Genomic DNA, 15125 nt, shown 5'->3' with positions numbered 1-15125 from the left:
GGCCATAGCAAGGAACTGGATCAAAGTGGCGCAGCCGGGACACAAGGCAGCACCCTTATGGGATGCCGTAGTTGCAGTGGCCACTTCCTCCACTATGCCACACCACCAGCCCTTTTTAAAGTGTAAAAGTTGGGGCTGCTGCAGGTGGGGCAGCAGGTAAAGCCGCCGCCTGCAGTGCCGGCATCCCACATGGGCGCCGGGTCAAGTCCTGGCTGCTCCACTTGCGTCGCTTGCCGTGAGTGTGAGTGGGTCCCACGCTGTGTGATGAGTCCTGGGTCCTCCTGTCCCTTTGCTTGGTGCCGATTTGTAAGGAACCGGGTGGGTCCGCTGTTGGTGTCCTTCGCCGCGTCCTCCCTCTGCCTGTGCTCCCAAGACTGGCAGTCGGAGCACAGGCCTGACAGCTCTTGTCACCGCTGGAGGTGAGCACCTCTGGTTCTCTGCCGAGCCCCGCTGCCTTATCCAGGTTGTTGACGGCCTTCTAAGGTAAAGGAATCCTGCCTAGAAGTGCTCGTTAGCACTGAGTTAAGGCCTGGTGTGGGGAGCGTGTACCCAGACACCCTGCTTGGAGACAGCGCGCTCATCGGCCTCGGTGAGCTCCCGCATCGCAGTGGCTGCTGTAAGTGTGGCCTGGCCTCACCTCAGACCTCGGTGTTGCAGGCACTGCAGATTGCCGAGGCCGCCCGGGAGCTGCGGGTTGCATACAGGCCCCGGCCTCACTGGGAGCAGGGCAGGTGATCTGACCCGGCTGCCCGCTCAGACTCCAGGGCGTCTCCAGTCAGTCCCCGGTTCCCGTCTCCCGGGCTAGCGACCTCTAACACTGATTTCCTGAGAACGCCTAGAGCCCCCACGCTGCGCACAGGGCCTGGTGATAATCCCAGGTGTCCCGCCTTTATCCAGGGGCAGAACACGACTGCTCATGAACTCCCGATGACTGGAAGTTGCCCTTAAAAGGCGTGGTCAGTGCTTTAGACAGGATGGAGTCCATCCCCCAGGGCTCCCGGCCACGCCCGACAGCGGCTGAGTCCCCAGGGCCGGTCAGAGCTCTGCTTCTGAAGGGCACACGCGAGGCCTGGGCGTGGCGGTGCCTCACTGCAGACATGGCCAGCTGGCACAGCCGGTGACCACCGGAGTCTGCTCCGTCCTGGCGCAGGTCTGTACTCAGACGTGCTTCGGAGCCGTTCGCAACAGCTTAGCTGACTCTGTGCCCAGGGCGTTCACATGCCAACATTGAGGATGAGGAAGGCCATCCTACGGGGGGTTAGGTTACGCACTCGGCAGGGTTCTGGGGGGGCGGGGGCTAAGTCCCTGGGGTGCAGCTTGGCCGTGCACAGGAAGAGGCTGGTGGCGCAGCTGTGCGCACCGTACCTTGTAGGGAGACGCCTCCCTCTAGGCTCACGGAAGGATCACACTGGGGTGTGTAGGTTTCAGTTTGTTCCATTACACTTGGAAAGCAGTGGCTTCCTGGGGGCTGGCCTGATTGATTGATTGATTGATTTTTGGAAAGTTCTGCTTCAGAATAATCAGATTGATGAATTCTGTGAGCCTGGAGACAGACAAGAGTGAACTCCGGAATGGACAGCACCCCCCGCCACTCTGCCAGGGTTTCCCTCCGAGTCGGGCGCGGGTCCCAGCAGCCTGCACGCTCTGGGGTCGGGAGGAACCACTGCTCCCTTGCTCAGAGTAGCGCCCCCTGCCTGTACAGCTGCTGACTCCGTTCACTCGCTCCGACGTGGACTTGTACGCAGGTGGATGTTTCCCCTTCTGCCCGCCAGCGTCTCGGCGTCCTCTTGCTGCCACCAAAGCCCCTCTGGAACCAGCTGAGCCCACGCCGCTGCCTTCCCGGCACAGGCCTGGGTCTGGCACCCCGGAGGCCCTGGAGCGCCGGGATGTTGGAGCCCTGGGGCCTGTGCTGCTCTTTAAAGCCAGTGAGGGTGTTCCTGTGACTTGTGCAAGCTGGTGTTTCCCATGATTCTCTGCATCAGAAAAGCAGCAGTGTCCCAGGCCCTCGTGGAGGGCGGGAAGTACAGAAACAGCTCCCATGGCCCACAGTGGGTCGAGGCCACTGTGATCTGTGCGTCAGAGCCGCCCTGACAAGGTGCCTCCCACTGTCCTCTGTGCGGTCCGTTGAGGTCCTGAGGACTTGCTGTGGTTCTGACCCAGGGGCTGATGGAAAACACTAGCTAGTGGAAATCACAAGAAAACATTTATTGGCTTCCAAGAACCAGTGCGGCTGGCAGTGTGGCGCGGCAGATTAAACACAGCTTGCAGCACTGGCCTCCGGTGTCAGAGTGCCGCCTTGAGACCCAGCTGCTGTGCTGATGCGTCTGGGACAGCTCAAGTACACAGGCCCCTACCACTACCTCTGTGTGAGGCCCGGATGGAGTCGCGGGCTCCTGCCTGCAGCCTGGCCCAGCCCGGGCAGCTGCAGCCACTGGGGAGCGACGCAGTGGACGACCTCTTTCTTTCTGTCTCTCCCTTTCACTCTGTCATTCTGCCTTTCAAGTAAATTAAAAAAATCTTTTTTGCTTTTTTTTAAGATTTATTTGAGAGGGTTACACAGAGAAGGAGAGGCAGAGAGAGAAGTCTTTCATCTGCTGACTCACTCCCCAGTTGGCCGCAACAGCCAGAGCTCAACCGATCAGGAGCCAGGAGCTTCTTCCAGGTCTCCCGCAGGTGCAGGGGCCCAAGGCCTTGGGCCATCTTCCACTGCTTTCCCAGGCCACAGCAGAGAGCTGGATTGGGAGTGGAGCAGCCGGGACTTGAACTGGTGCCCATATGGGATGCCAGCACTGCAGGCAGCAGCTTTACCTGCTATGCCACAGCTCTGGCCTTCAAAATAAATCTTTAAAAAAAAAAAAAAAGGCGAACGATCGGAAGGCTTGAGCGCCTCCCTGAAAGGCACCACTGGCCGTGATTTCAGGGGCTCCCGCCCCCTCCCGAGGACCCCTTGTATCTGCGGGATGTGAAGAACGAGGACAGGGCCCCAGCACAGTGGGTCACGGGTGCACCCTGCCTGTGTCGCTCACACAGGTTCCAGTTCTCTGAGTGACCTCCGGATGCTCTGCAGTCCGCTGCCTCGCCGCCCGCTCCAGCCGGCAGTCGAGGGACACAGCTGCAGTGCAGGGAGCGGGCGTGGGTCCTGTCCCCAGGGGGCGGCTCGGGCTTCAGTGCACGGAAGTGAGAGCTGGCGGGCCACCCGGTAGTGTTGCGCATGCGCCTGTGCAGGGCGGCAGCCACGGGCACTCGACAAGAAGGGTGCAACCCGGGAGTCACCCTGCGTTCCTTCACCTTGCGTGCAGTTAGCCGCGCGTGGCTGCCGGCTGCCAACTGGGTGGTCCAGTCCAAATCGCAGAACGTTCTGCTAAGAACTTCACGCAGGCGTCGTGGGCGGGAGGCGGGTACGTGGCTGAGGCTCCGGAGCTGGCAGCCCGGGCACCTGCGGGTGCCGTCCATGCTGACTGTGTAAACCGGCTGGTGGTGGGGAGCAGACACGGACCCGTGAGAGCCAGCCGTGCGATGAACATGGCACACATCCTTCCTGCTGTGTGTGCCGCTGCGGTCGGTTCCGCGTGACCTTGCCTCTGACACAGCACTGGGCACGGGGAGCGCCCCGCCCTGACGCTCTGGGCCTCCAGGACTTCTGAGGCAGGTAGCTCAGGCCACAGAGCGGCCGGCACCCTGGGGTGTCTCCAAGCCTGGGTGTGCTGTGACCGTGAGCCCCGGGGTGGGCTCAGTGGCACCTTCGTTGGCATGGCTGTGATCATGGCTTTTCTCTGGGTGGGTCTTGAGGCGGTGAGCTGGGAGACCCTGGGGCGGGTAGGGCTGCTCTGCGACACGGCCTGGGCCCGGGGCCCCTGGTCAGGCGAGGGTCTGTCTGCGGCTGGACCAGGCAGCACTCCCTTAGGGGCACTGGACAGTAACAGGTAGGGGAAGGCATGGACACCGGGCACAGTGGCCAGAGTCCACACAAGGCACGCTTGGAGGGACAAAACCACAGGTGCACCCACTGGGCCGGTTTGCCCATGGCCACGGTCAGCCTGCTGAGCACTGTGGCCTGCCTGGCCCCACAGCACCCAAGAAGAAGGGGGTGGGGAAGGCTGGCAGCCAGGAGCACTGTGCTGGCCGGTGACAGCAGGTGCAGTGTGGGGGCAGCTCCTGACCCCGTGACCCCACACCCAGAGGAGAGCGGAGGTTTCCCATCGGGACAGCAGCAGGTGTCGGGGAAGTCTGGCAACAGAAGCGAGCGTTTTATCCGAGTCCTCACGAGAATGCACGCGGGTTTCCTGAGACTCCGTTAACCAGCCGCAGCTCAGCGGATGACCTCGCAGCCCCCAGCCAGCCTCCCCGCCTCCCCGAGGCCTGTTCTGGGGCGGCCTTGCGTGGACAGGCTGGCCCTGCTGGGCGGTGTCGGATCGGAAGCTGACCTGTTCTGTTGGGGGTGTCTGGGCTTTCCCCTGTGGGCAGTTAGTTCAGGGCTGCTGGCATCCGGGAGGCTTGGTGCCGTGTGCTGTGCCCTGTGTTGGGGCGGGGGGGGAGCTGCCGGGCTCCGGGGGTTGTCCGGTGGGTCCTGCTCACTGTTGCCAGGATTCGCTGTGGTTCTTGCTCTGACCCAGGGGCCCAGCGCCCAGCAGCCACAGCTCACTCAGTGCCACGGAGCTGCACCAGAAGCTGGGTCAGGGCCCAGAGGATTGCGTGTGAGGGCTTGGCCATGGGTGTCTCAGGTGGGGGACGGCTGGGTTGCAAGCACTTCCTCCCACTGCCAACTCCGCCAGATTCCCAGCAAGGGAGGCCGCAGAAGGCGTGCCTGGGGCTGGGCGTGGCATGAAGTGCACCTCCGCTGCCCACGCTGCCCTCCCTCCCGACCTCAGAGAAACATCCCATTCAGAGGCCAGCCGAGGCAGGGTGGCAGCCCCGGGCTTCAGTGCCGCCTGGGGTCATACACAGCCCCCATGCCGCAGCCTGCCCCCAGCCTTGACGGCCTGGTGGGACAGCCAGACCTGGTGCCCGCTGGTCAGACAGTGTTGTGCTGCCCTCTACTGGGCACCCATCTCAGTGGCACCAAGTGATTGCTCTGAACAGCAGGTGAAGCCAGAAAGGGGAGGGCTAGCCCTGGGGGGCAGTGCTGGTGGCTCCTCCCTTCACTTCCTGGACTTCCGCAGGACAGCAGCCCCCAGACCTGCACGGTTTCTTTTACTTGCCGCATTTCCGGGTTGTCATTCAGGACTTTGCTCCCGAATCAGACACCCCCGTCCCCTGCGATTCCCCACTCCCGTGGTGTCGTCTGACACTGACTTTGCTCCCATCATGCACTCCAGGGCTAAGTTAGACTGCGCGCTCTGGACGTCACGCTGGTCCACGAGGCTGTGCTGTGGCACTCTGGTGTTGGCCAACTTCTGATGCCCACCTAGCGCCCTCCCGTTCCTGCCCGCACCCTTCCCAGTGAGCCTGGCCAGGTCCTCAGAACACGCACGCGGGCCGCTCACCTGCCCTTCGGCTGCAGGGTTTTTCACGGCCTTCTGTAAATAACGTCCCAAGTTCACCATTCCTGTCGACTTTCTCTCCCTCACAGAATGATGCCAACGGAACCACAAAGCCCCCTTTTCTAAGGTACGTGTGACCCCCACCCTAAGCTCCACAGGCCACGAGCTCGCCCTCCCCAGGTGGAGGTGCGGGCAGCAGCCTCACGAGACCCCCGTCCCCAGGGGCGGGAGGCCGGTGACCTGCGTGAGGGACAGCGGGCATCCTCCTGGCCCACCCGCCCACCCTGTACAGGAGCGTGAGGGCTGAGCCCTGGCTGGCGTGGAGAGAAGTGGCGCGGGCGGGGGGACAGCGCATCTCGGCTCTCCTCGGGTGGGTTCTATCCTGGGGGTCTCTGCAGAGGTTCTTTCCCCCACAGTGGAGAAAACCCTTTCGCCACCGTGAAGCTGCGACCGACGGTGACCAATGACCGATCAGCACCCATCATCCGATGAGAAGACGCGGGCTCTCCGGGTTCCTGGGTGTGCGCCTCGCTGCATCAGCGTATTCTCAGTGGGACGCGTGTCTGTCTGAGACGAATGAGTAGTAGCTTAATGATCGGCCCAATCAGAGTGTTTCTTCCCATAAAGTAAATCTGGTTCCGGTACTTTCTCTCTCTTTTTTTTTTTTTTTAACACTACTCTGAGTTTCTTTTCAGAGTAAGGGGCAGTCCAGGCCTGATGCCCGATGCCCCTGAATGCCAGCGAGACCAGACTGACAGCTCCGTGCTGTGATGTTTCGCTAGAGAATACTACGTCTGAGATTGCATCTGTGCATGCAAGAATTTTAAATTATGAAAATATATAAGATGTATTAATTTTTAACTTAAAAATCTAAACTTCTGATTAAACAAATGGTGGCACGACCCAGGATGGGGCAGCCCCCAGGCTCCTCCGCAGGCGCGTACCCGACCGCCTGCTCCTCCCTGCGGATGCAGCACCACGGTCAGACTGAGCGTGAGCCGGGTGGTGACCTGGCGCGGGTTAGGGCTGGCAGCCGCGGAGCCTGAGCCCGACACGAGCCAGGGCTGGGCCTGCTGTAGAGTGCGTGGAAGGTCGCACGGAGGCCCGGCCTGCCTGTCGGCAAGGAAGGCTTTGCTTATCCCGGCTCTGCTCGCTCCCTGAATACACCATCTTCTTAGAAGCTTGCACGGATCCAGGTCAGGCACAGAGAAACCGGTATACATGGACAGTTCCTGCCTCGGCCATGAAGGCTCCTGGCCTGGGGCTGCTCGGCCCCCCACAGCCCTGTGGGTCAGGAAGGGAGGCTGGGGGGAGCCTTGCCCTGGGATTGCAGTGCGCGTCCTGGGTACCAGGTGCGGGCTCTGTTCTCGCCGAGATGTGATGCCAAATTCTAATAAAGGCGATTTGGAACCGAGCGTGTGTTCTGGTGCTGCCGGAGCGATGGCCGCCGTCACCAGGCGTGGGCCGGCGTGTGGGCCGCCTTCCCTCGGTACCTGGGATGTCTGGGATTTTCCAGGAGGGCGGTGTGCAAACCGAACAAGAACCAGGTAAACAATGGTAGGAATCTCATTTATTTAAAACAGTATTTCTCACCTCTCTCAAATTGAAGACTGCAAAAAATAAGAGCAGTGCTTTCTTGAGCTGTCGTTCATCTCGGGAGCAGGGCCCTGGGCTCGCGCACGCCCCTCCTAATCCCACCTCGCCTACAAAACAGTCCCGAAGCTCAGCCAGCAGAACTACTGTACACATTTACAGCAGAGAGCCAGTGCCCTCTAAGCAAAGGTCGCGCCACAGTTGGGGCATCTCCGCTTCTTCAAGGCAAAGCAGCAGATGAACCCGAAGGGGAACAGGATGATGGCCAAGAAGATGCCCAAGAAGGTGAAGCAGTCCTCCAGCACCCCGACCCTGCGGAGAGAGGGCGCCGGTCAGGACCCGGGCGGGACGGCAGCCTCGCGCGGAGGCCGGGGACACAGCTGGGGCTGACGGGCGGCAGGGGCATTGCCCAGCCAGGACCTGGGCAGGCACGGGGCCCTTCCACCCTCTACCTACACCTGCTCCTCCACGGGAACTACAGGATCCCTGAAACCGAGACCCAAAACCAAATCCACAGCACTTCTGCCCAGCGCCGGGAAGATCGGTTCCCAGGCCCTCGGAGCCCCTCCAGGCGATGGCGCTCGGGGTCCACTCAGCGTCTAGAAAGCCGCTTCAAAAGGCTCCATCTCCAGCCTCCCGAAGCCGGACGTTTCCCTCCAGTGTGGGCGGACACAGGTCGCGCGGCGCCGGGGTCAGCGCCTTAGGCTCTGTGCGCCAAGTTCCGGACACAGCTGAAATTTAAACGGAACCACAGGAGCCGGTGCAGCCCATGTCCCTCACACCGGGCCTCTGAGAGGCCCTGCACAGCACACCCCCGGAAGGAGAACAGCGAGGGGCCCGGCCAGGACAGAGCTGGAACGGGGTAGAGAGGATCTCCCTGTCACAGCAGCCCCGGGGGAGCCCTGCCCAGCCTGCTTCCTTGCCACTGGCCCGGCGCCCTCACTACTGCTACCCGGACTTTACACCCACAGCACCCCAGGCTGCCGATGCCGCGGCTGGTGGCCCTGACAGGAGGGCTGCTACTGCCAGACGGCTGGAGCCAACCTGTGCTGCAGGTCAGGAACCCCAGCCCCAGACAGAACCCCCAGCCCTGCTTCCAAGAACGGGACCTGGAAAAGCCAGCCCGGATGTGCCAAAGCCTGGTCGTCAGTGCCCAGCTGGCTCCAGCCCACGGAGGAGTGGTGCCTGCAAAGATCAGGTTCCAGCTGCATCTCCCAAGGTGTCCCCCCTAACACACAAGCAAGCCGGGTAGGGGAGTGGGTGGTGGCGGCAGAGGTCAGGTGGCCCTGGGAGGACCAGAGCCCACACGGGGCGGGGCGCCTGGGTCTGAGTGACAGCAGGTGATGGCTCATGTACCGGGGTCCCCGCCAGCCGCCCAAGACCAGAGTTTCAGACGCCTGGTTTCGGCCTGGCTGAGCGCTAACTACTGCAGGCGTCTGGGGAGTGAACCAGCGTGTGGGAAACCTAAGACTTGAAACAAGGGGACATTCTTCGCTCAGCTGGCTCCGGGAAACCTCTGTCCTGGGACGTCCCAGTGGCTGTCAGTCCCAGTGAAGCCCGGCGGGAAGAGACACCCGGTGAGCTGTGGTTCCCGGTGCTTTCCAAGCACCCAAGGCCTGGCCCTGCCGAGTCCATGTGGACGGATGGAGTTCCAGGACTCCACACAGCGCCTGCTTCTACGCACACAGGCCCCCCAGCCCCAGGCTGGCCAGCACCCCGCCACTCAAACAGCGCTGGGCACGTGGTGCTCTGTCTGGCCAGGGGTCAGGCTGCCGGAGCCCAGGTCAGAACACCTTAGGGAGCCGGCACCGTGGCAGAACAGGCTGAGCCGCCACCTGCGACCCCCTCATCGCGTGTGGGCACCGGTTCACGTCTCTGCTCCACGTCTAATCCGGCTCCCTGCTAATGGCCTGGGAAGGCAGGGCCCCTGCGTCCACCTGGGAGACCTGGATGGAGGCCATCAGGGGAGTGGGCCAGCAGATGGGAGATCTTTCAAATAAAAATCTTAAAAAATAAGACACCTTAGGTCACAGTGCGCCCTGCACCCCCAGCTGTCCCCACACAGGTGGACAGGATGGGGCGGCACGGGGCTAACTCCAGAGCAGCTGCCTGAGGCCGGCGGCCCTGAACCAAGGGAACCTGCTCAACCAGCAGGTGTGTGAGCACCCCCAGAGCTGCGACCCCAGGACACGGGTTTGTGTGTTCAAGCTAGACATGTCCCTTGGAAGGGCAGGGCCTCCCTGGGGAGCAGCCCGCCCCCCAGAGGGGCCCACGGGGCCGGGCTGGGGACCAGTGAGGTTGGAGGACGGTGGCCCTCACCTGTGAGGAGGCCCAGTGTCTGCTCCGGGGCCACAGGAGGTGCCAGGGAGGCGGGGTCAGGTCAGGTGTCCCAGAGGCTGCCAGCCCCCAGGGTTCCCCAGCACACGGGTCCACGAGAGCCGCCCTCCCTGCTGCCACTGTCCCCTGGGGACATATGCCCCACCCCACCTCCCTGGAAGCCGGAGGAAGCTCACGCCAGCCAGATGCCAGGCAGCCTCCCGAGGCCAGTGCCTCCCTTCCCAGCCCCCAGCCCCACCAAGACTGACCACTCCGGCCCCGTCAGACCCGTTCAAGGGGACAGGCCCTTCCTGCCCACACGCATCAGCACCTCCAGCCGGAGCCTGGGCCACCCTCTGTAGAGCCCTCGGTCAACACTGCCAGCTTTGCTGTGGCATAGCGGATATAGCCGCCGCCTGCAGTGCCGTGCCGTGCCGGCATCCCATATGGGCTCTGGTTCGAGTCCCAGCTGCTCTAGTTCCAATCCAGCTCTCTGCTGTGGCCTGGGAAAGCAGTAGAAGATGGCCCAAGTCCTTGGGCCCCTGCACCCACGTGGGAAACCCAGAGGAAGCTCCCGGCTCCGGATTGGCGCAGTTCCGGCCATTGTGGCCATTTGGGGAGTGAACCATCCGATGGAAGCCGCATCCACCTCCCCCTCACTGGGGGCGGGACCATCTCTAGGTTCTTCCCCCAACTGACATGGATGAGCCCACAGGATCCAGGCACCCCAGGGTAAAGGGAAACAGGTCTCAGAAGGCTGAGGGTGGACAGCAGCTGTGGCTCAGGCCGAGGGCGACACCTGCAGGCAGACCCGTGCCCTGAGCTGACCTCCAGGGGATCCGGATCTACTCAGGGTGGGGACGATGGGGGACTGCCAGGCAGACCCCACCCCACGGCCTGCCCCGACCCCCAGCAGCCTCGGTTCCCTTCCCCTCCAACCACCCTCCCCCACCCCAGGATGAGGCTCGGCTCAGCTCAGGATCCGACCCCAGTGCGCCCTGGCCAGCAGACCCCACCCCCACTCTTGGGCAACGGGTCACATGGGGGACTTGGGGAAATTAGGGAAGTAGCTCTGAACACACGCTCAGCCGGCATCTGCCCAGAGCAGGGCGGCGGGGACCCTGGCCACACCGGGAACCCAGGGCCCAGGAGGCTGGGGGGACGAGCTCCGGGCCGGGCCAGGCGCCCTCTGCAAGCTCCCAGCAGCCCCAGGCTGTGGGTATCACCACGGCCTCTGCAAGGGAGGCTGGGTGCCCCCCACCGCAAGAGGTGTGTCTGGGAGCAGCCGGGTGGGCTCCCTGGTCACGGCACCACGGCAGGGCGCCTGGACCCACCACGCAGCCTCCTCAGAGAGCAGGAGGGGGCAGCCCCCCACTCCAGAAAGGCCCTCCCCCAGGGGCTCCCCCAAACAGCCGCCCAGCGCAGGGCCCCTGGGCCGCATCTGCCAGGTGTGGCCTGGGCCTTCCAGTGGGAGGCAGGTGCCCTGTCTTCCCAGAGCTCACCTAGGCCGCCACTCTGGCCCAAGGTGGCCAACTCTGCCCACAGCCCAGGCGCTGTCCGGGCGGGTCTGTCCCTTGCTCCCCCGCCTCGGGCCGGGGCTGGCTAAGCACCGGCAAGGCCCACCCAGCCCCACCCCGCACTGCCAGCCCCCCGTACCCGCCTCCCCAGGCCTCAGCTGGCGCCCGGAATTCCCGACTCCAGGTCACGGGTGGGAGGCGGCGGCCCTCCGCCCACCATCACCCTCCTCCCAAGGCCCTGGCACAGCCCCCTCCTGTCACGCCCCCCCCCATGGCCTCCGCAGCCCCCGGCCACCTGCTCGGACCCACAAGGGCACCAGCAGCGTCCACACTGAGCACGCTGGACCTCCGGTGGCGTGTGACCGACGGCTGTGCCTCTCACCTCCTCTCGGCTCCTGAGTCCCCGTTCTCTCTAGATGCCCCCATCCCCGCTCTGGTCCCCTCCTGGGGGCTGGCTGCAGAGGCCCCCGGTGCTGTGCCCTCATCCTGCGTCTGGGCACAGCACACGGCCCCCGGCGCAGCGAAGGGTCAGCTCCAGAGGCCTGGCCCCTGCATGGACACCCTGATGGCCAAGGCAGTGCCGAGCCCAGGCGGGCGCGGGGCAGGGGTGCGGGGAGCCGGGCGCCAGGCGCCAGGCTCACCTGCTGGGGCTGGAACCAGCGCATTGCTCTAAGCGGCTAAAAAGGGAACATGGCGCTGGGCGGCTCAGACAGGATGGCAGAGTGACAAGCGACACGAGTCTCGCGGGCCAAGCCTCACTCAGAGGGACTCCCAGACCTGTGACTGGGGCACATTCCTGCCAAGCCACCAGGGAGGGAAGGGACGGGCCGGCGCGCTGCGTGTGGAAAGCACAGTGTCTGTCTCCCGGGCGAAGCCGCGCCTGCTCCGGCACCTCCCGCTCCCCTGCCCACCCCCCCCCCCCCAGCCCCAGACCAGCCGCAGAGTTCCCGAGTGAGAGCCCCACGCCCCCGAGGCGGGGCAGGGCAGGGCCCACAGGCTCGGCACCAACTCCGAGGGTGGAGGACCCCAGGACGATGCCGCACCCCGCCACCTCCACACAACCCTGCGTGGGGCACCCGACGGGGCGCCTGCGTCTCGCTCAGAGGACACGGGCAAGAACAACCCCCACCCCAAGAGCAGCCGAGCCAGACACCTGGAGCTCCGGCAGGGTCAGGCGCTTGGGCTAAGGAGCCCACTGCCCCGGTGGGGACACGCGGGGCCTGAACCAGCCCCCCAGCCCGGCCCTGGGACCTGGGGGCAAGGGGCCGCTGTGAAACCCCAACCAACGGCGCCTGCCCGCCCCGGGGGGTTGGGGGTGGGAGAAGGGGCCGGCCAGCCCAGCACCCCTCCTCAAACGCTGAAGATACCCGAAGCTCTCTCCGCAGGGTGGACCCTGGGATCTCCTACCTGGGATGAGCCGGCTGGGGGCCCCACCGAGCAGACTCAAAGCCACACACGGGTCACGGTCACTTCCCAGGGAGCAGGCCCCTGCCCCCTCCCAGTGGGCCTGACCCAGAGCCCTGAGCCCTCAGGTGCTGGAGAGACGCCCACGCCCCGGCCAGCTGCACAACAGGTGCCCAGCTGGGGCGCCCGCGCCAGCCCCCACCCCCCCCCCCCCCACACAGGTGCCTCGGGGCTCTCCCAGTGAACGCCGCCGCTATGCGCTTCCGAAATGCAGTCCGACCCGGGGTGTCTGAATCCTGGCTCCGAGATGCCCACTTCCTCCTCCCAGACCCAAGCTGAGCACCCCGGGCCCTGCCGATGCACCCAAGCCCGGCACCCCCACGTGCCAAGCCTCCCTTGAACCCCGGGGCCCTGCGTGGACGGCAACTCCCGCCCCCGACACGACCCCCGGCGCCGCGCCCACCCCGCTCTGCACACAGCTGTCCGGCGCCCGGGGGCCCCTCCCCGCCCCAGGAGCTGACCGCAGAGCAGGCTCGCGGAACCGAGGGGTGACCCGAGCAAACCCGACTCCCCGCAGGACTCCGGCCCCACCCTCTCCTCTCGGCACCGCCCCCAGAAAGTGCACCCGGCTCCCCAGGACGGGGACGCCGCCCCCCCGGGGCCCCCGCGGCGCACTCACCTGCACACCGGGCAGCCGCCGACGACCACGATGGAGTTGGCAGGGTAGCGGGTGACGGCCCGGCTGTGGATGTTGTAGACCCTGGGGTGGTGAGTGGGCAGCCCTGCGGACGGACAGCTCGTCAGAGGGCCGCTGGACGCCCCGGCCCCCGGCGCCCCGGGCCCCGCCGCCCTCCCTCGGCTGCACCCGGCGGATACAAAGTTCACTCGGGTCAGGGCCAGGCCTCCCCGCGGACCGCGGCCAGGCCCCGGCCGCGCCAGGGCGCCGAGCCTCGGCCGGGCCGGGGACTCCCGGGCCCGCGCCCCCAGCCCCTGCCCGGGCCCGCCCCCCGGCCGGGCCCACCTGTGACGAGGTAGGGGTAGGGCGGCGGCGGGGGCGCGGTGGGGATGGCGCCGTAGCCGTGCGGGCCGCACGCGTAGTCGCCCTGGCCGCTCTCCAGGTTGTAGGGGGGCGGCCGGTCCTGCAGCAGGGGCTTGTGGTCCATGGCGGCCCGGCCCCGCGGCGGCCCGCTCGCTCGCTCGCTCGCTCGCCCGGCGCGGACGCGGCGGGGACGGAGGCGGCGGCGGCCCGGGCGCTCGGGCCCTGGAAGGCGCGGCGCCGGCGGGGCGGGGCGGGCGGGCGCGCGCCGCGGCTTCCCCGCCCCCTCCCCGCCAGTCACAAGACCCGGGTCACGTGGGCGGCTCGCGGCGGGGGCGGGGCCGCCGGGGCGTCTTAAAGGGCCAGCGGCGGGAGCGTCTCGCCGCGCGGCCGTGACCGTCGTGGCCCGCGGTTTCCCCTAGGGCCCGGCGGCCGCCCGTGTACTTGTCGCTGTCCGCGCCGGGAGGGACAGCCTGGGCACGCGTGGACGTGGCCCGCGGTGGAAACCGAGGGCGAGAGCCGCTAGAGGCAGGGGCCTCTGTCCAGAGGTCCGGGCTCCGTCCAAGCCACGGGACACCCGGCGGGGGCCCCGTGCGCCCCGCAGCAGCCTGGGAGGGCTCCTGGCAGATGGCCCTGCACCTCAGGGCTCCTCTGGCCTCGCCGGCTCGCCTGGGCTGGCTGATCAGACCCTCTGCTCCCTTCTCCAGTCTCTGATGTTTCGTCCCCTTTGAGAGGAACTCGGATCTCACGCAGGCTGGGGTGTGGCCGGGGGGAGGGGGAACTCACAACAGGGCTCTAATGAACGCCCTGGGGTGAGGGTGAGGGTGAGGGTAGGGGTTAGGGTTAGAGTTAGGGCTAGAGTGGACCTCCTGGCCCGAGCTGCATGTGCAGACCCCGGGGGTGGGGGCAAAGTGGGAGGCCGGCCTTGTGGCCAAGCAGGCTAGGCTCAGCATCCCAGAAGGGTGGAAGATGACCCAAGTGCTTGGGCCCCTGCACCCACCTGGGAGACCTGGACGGAGTTCCTGGCTCCAGGTTCCAGCCTGGCCCAGCCCTGGCTGTTGTGGCTATCTGGGGAGTGAATTAGTGGATGGAAGTTCTCTCTCCCTGCCTGTCTCTCTCTGTCTTTCAAATAAATAAATCTTTTTTAAAAATGACAAAAGGGCACACACACAGGAGCAGTCAGGCCAGGAGCCCCCAGCAAGCTGTGGTGGAGAGAGTGGGGGGTGGCCCCCGTGGCTACTGCCTTGCCGGACCGGGCACCTGAGATCCCAGCTCACCCTGGGCTGAGTCACCGGGCAGAGCCCTAGGCCTGGCCAGGAGCAATGGGACAACCTCCTGTCCCTGCTCGCTGCGCTTGAGCGTGGCACCAGGAGAAACCCCCTCACCACAGAGGGGAAGGGGTGGCAGGTCCAGTTTGCACGTGTGGACTTGAGCTGCCCCCCTGTCCCAAACAGATGCCTCCAAGCGGCTGGGGGCAGACCCACCAGGGCGCTCCGGGCAGCAACCCCTTCTTTGTCACAAAGTCCCTGGGGGTGGAGAGGGGGCAGGGGCGATGGGAGGCCATGGGATGCGATGGGGACTGAGGCCCCTGTGGGGGGCCTGGCTGAGAAGGGGCTGTTTGCCCCAGACAGCTCTGCACTCACAAGGAGCCACTCTTTGCCAGTTATAGATGGTGGGGGGTGAGATGGGGAGGTGGCTGGGAGTGACAGCTGCCCATCAACTGCTGGGATGCTGGGGACAAGAGGTGGGTTTTGTGTACAGTGAGGGAGACCACAGACA

At 65.4% G+C, this 15125-nt stretch overlaps 2 protein-coding genes across 2 annotated transcripts in view; one reads left to right on the top strand and one right to left on the bottom strand.

Moving 5' to 3' along the window:
* Window positions 1-6895, top strand: part of BAIAP2L1 (BAR/IMD domain containing adaptor protein 2 like 1) — an 86464-nt gene extending 79569 nt beyond the window's left edge. Inside the window, exons 13-14 of the mRNA XM_051839015.3 lie at window positions 5570-5607; window positions 5897-6895. Coding sequence (XP_051694975.2) covers window positions 5570-5607; window positions 5897-5972 — 114 coding nt within the window. The 3' untranslated portion in view covers window positions 5973-6895. The remainder of the gene's footprint in view (window positions 1-5569; window positions 5608-5896) is intronic.
* Window positions 6896-7033: 138 nt separating this feature from the next.
* BRI3 (brain protein I3) lies at window positions 7034-13626 on the bottom strand. The gene is made up of 3 exons (XM_051839016.3): window positions 13332-13626; window positions 12990-13092; window positions 7034-7385 (listed from the first exon to the last, which is right to left on the bottom strand). The coding sequence occupies exons 1-3, from the start codon at window positions 13471-13473 to the stop codon at window positions 7253-7255; spliced, it is 378 nt and encodes a 125-aa protein (XP_051694976.1). The 5' UTR covers window positions 13474-13626; the 3' UTR covers window positions 7034-7252.
* Between the last annotated feature and the right edge of the window lie 1499 nt (window positions 13627-15125).

Source organism: Oryctolagus cuniculus, chromosome 19 (genome assembly GCF_051225735.1).
Source record: "Oryctolagus cuniculus isolate XC-2025 breed Fujian yellow rabbit chromosome 19, ASM5122573v1, whole genome shotgun sequence".
NCBI lineage: Eukaryota > Metazoa > Chordata > Mammalia > Lagomorpha > Leporidae > Oryctolagus > Oryctolagus cuniculus.
The sequence above is the reverse complement of the archived record's forward strand: the minus strand, read 5'-3'. Positions and strand labels throughout refer to the sequence as shown.

Coding starts and splice junctions, on each gene's coding strand:
- BRI3 (XM_051839016.3), bottom strand. CDS start 13,473: ATGGACCACAAGCCCCTGCTGCAGGACCGGCCGCCCCCCTACAACCTG. Junction 13,093..13,331: donor CTACCCCTACCTCGTCACAG/GTGGGCCCGGCC, acceptor GTCCGTCCGCAG/GGCTGCCCACTCACCACCCC. Junction 7,386..12,989: donor GGCGGCTGCCCGGTGTGCAG/GTGAGTGCGCCG, acceptor CTCTCTCCGCAG/GGTCGGGGTGCTGGAGGACT.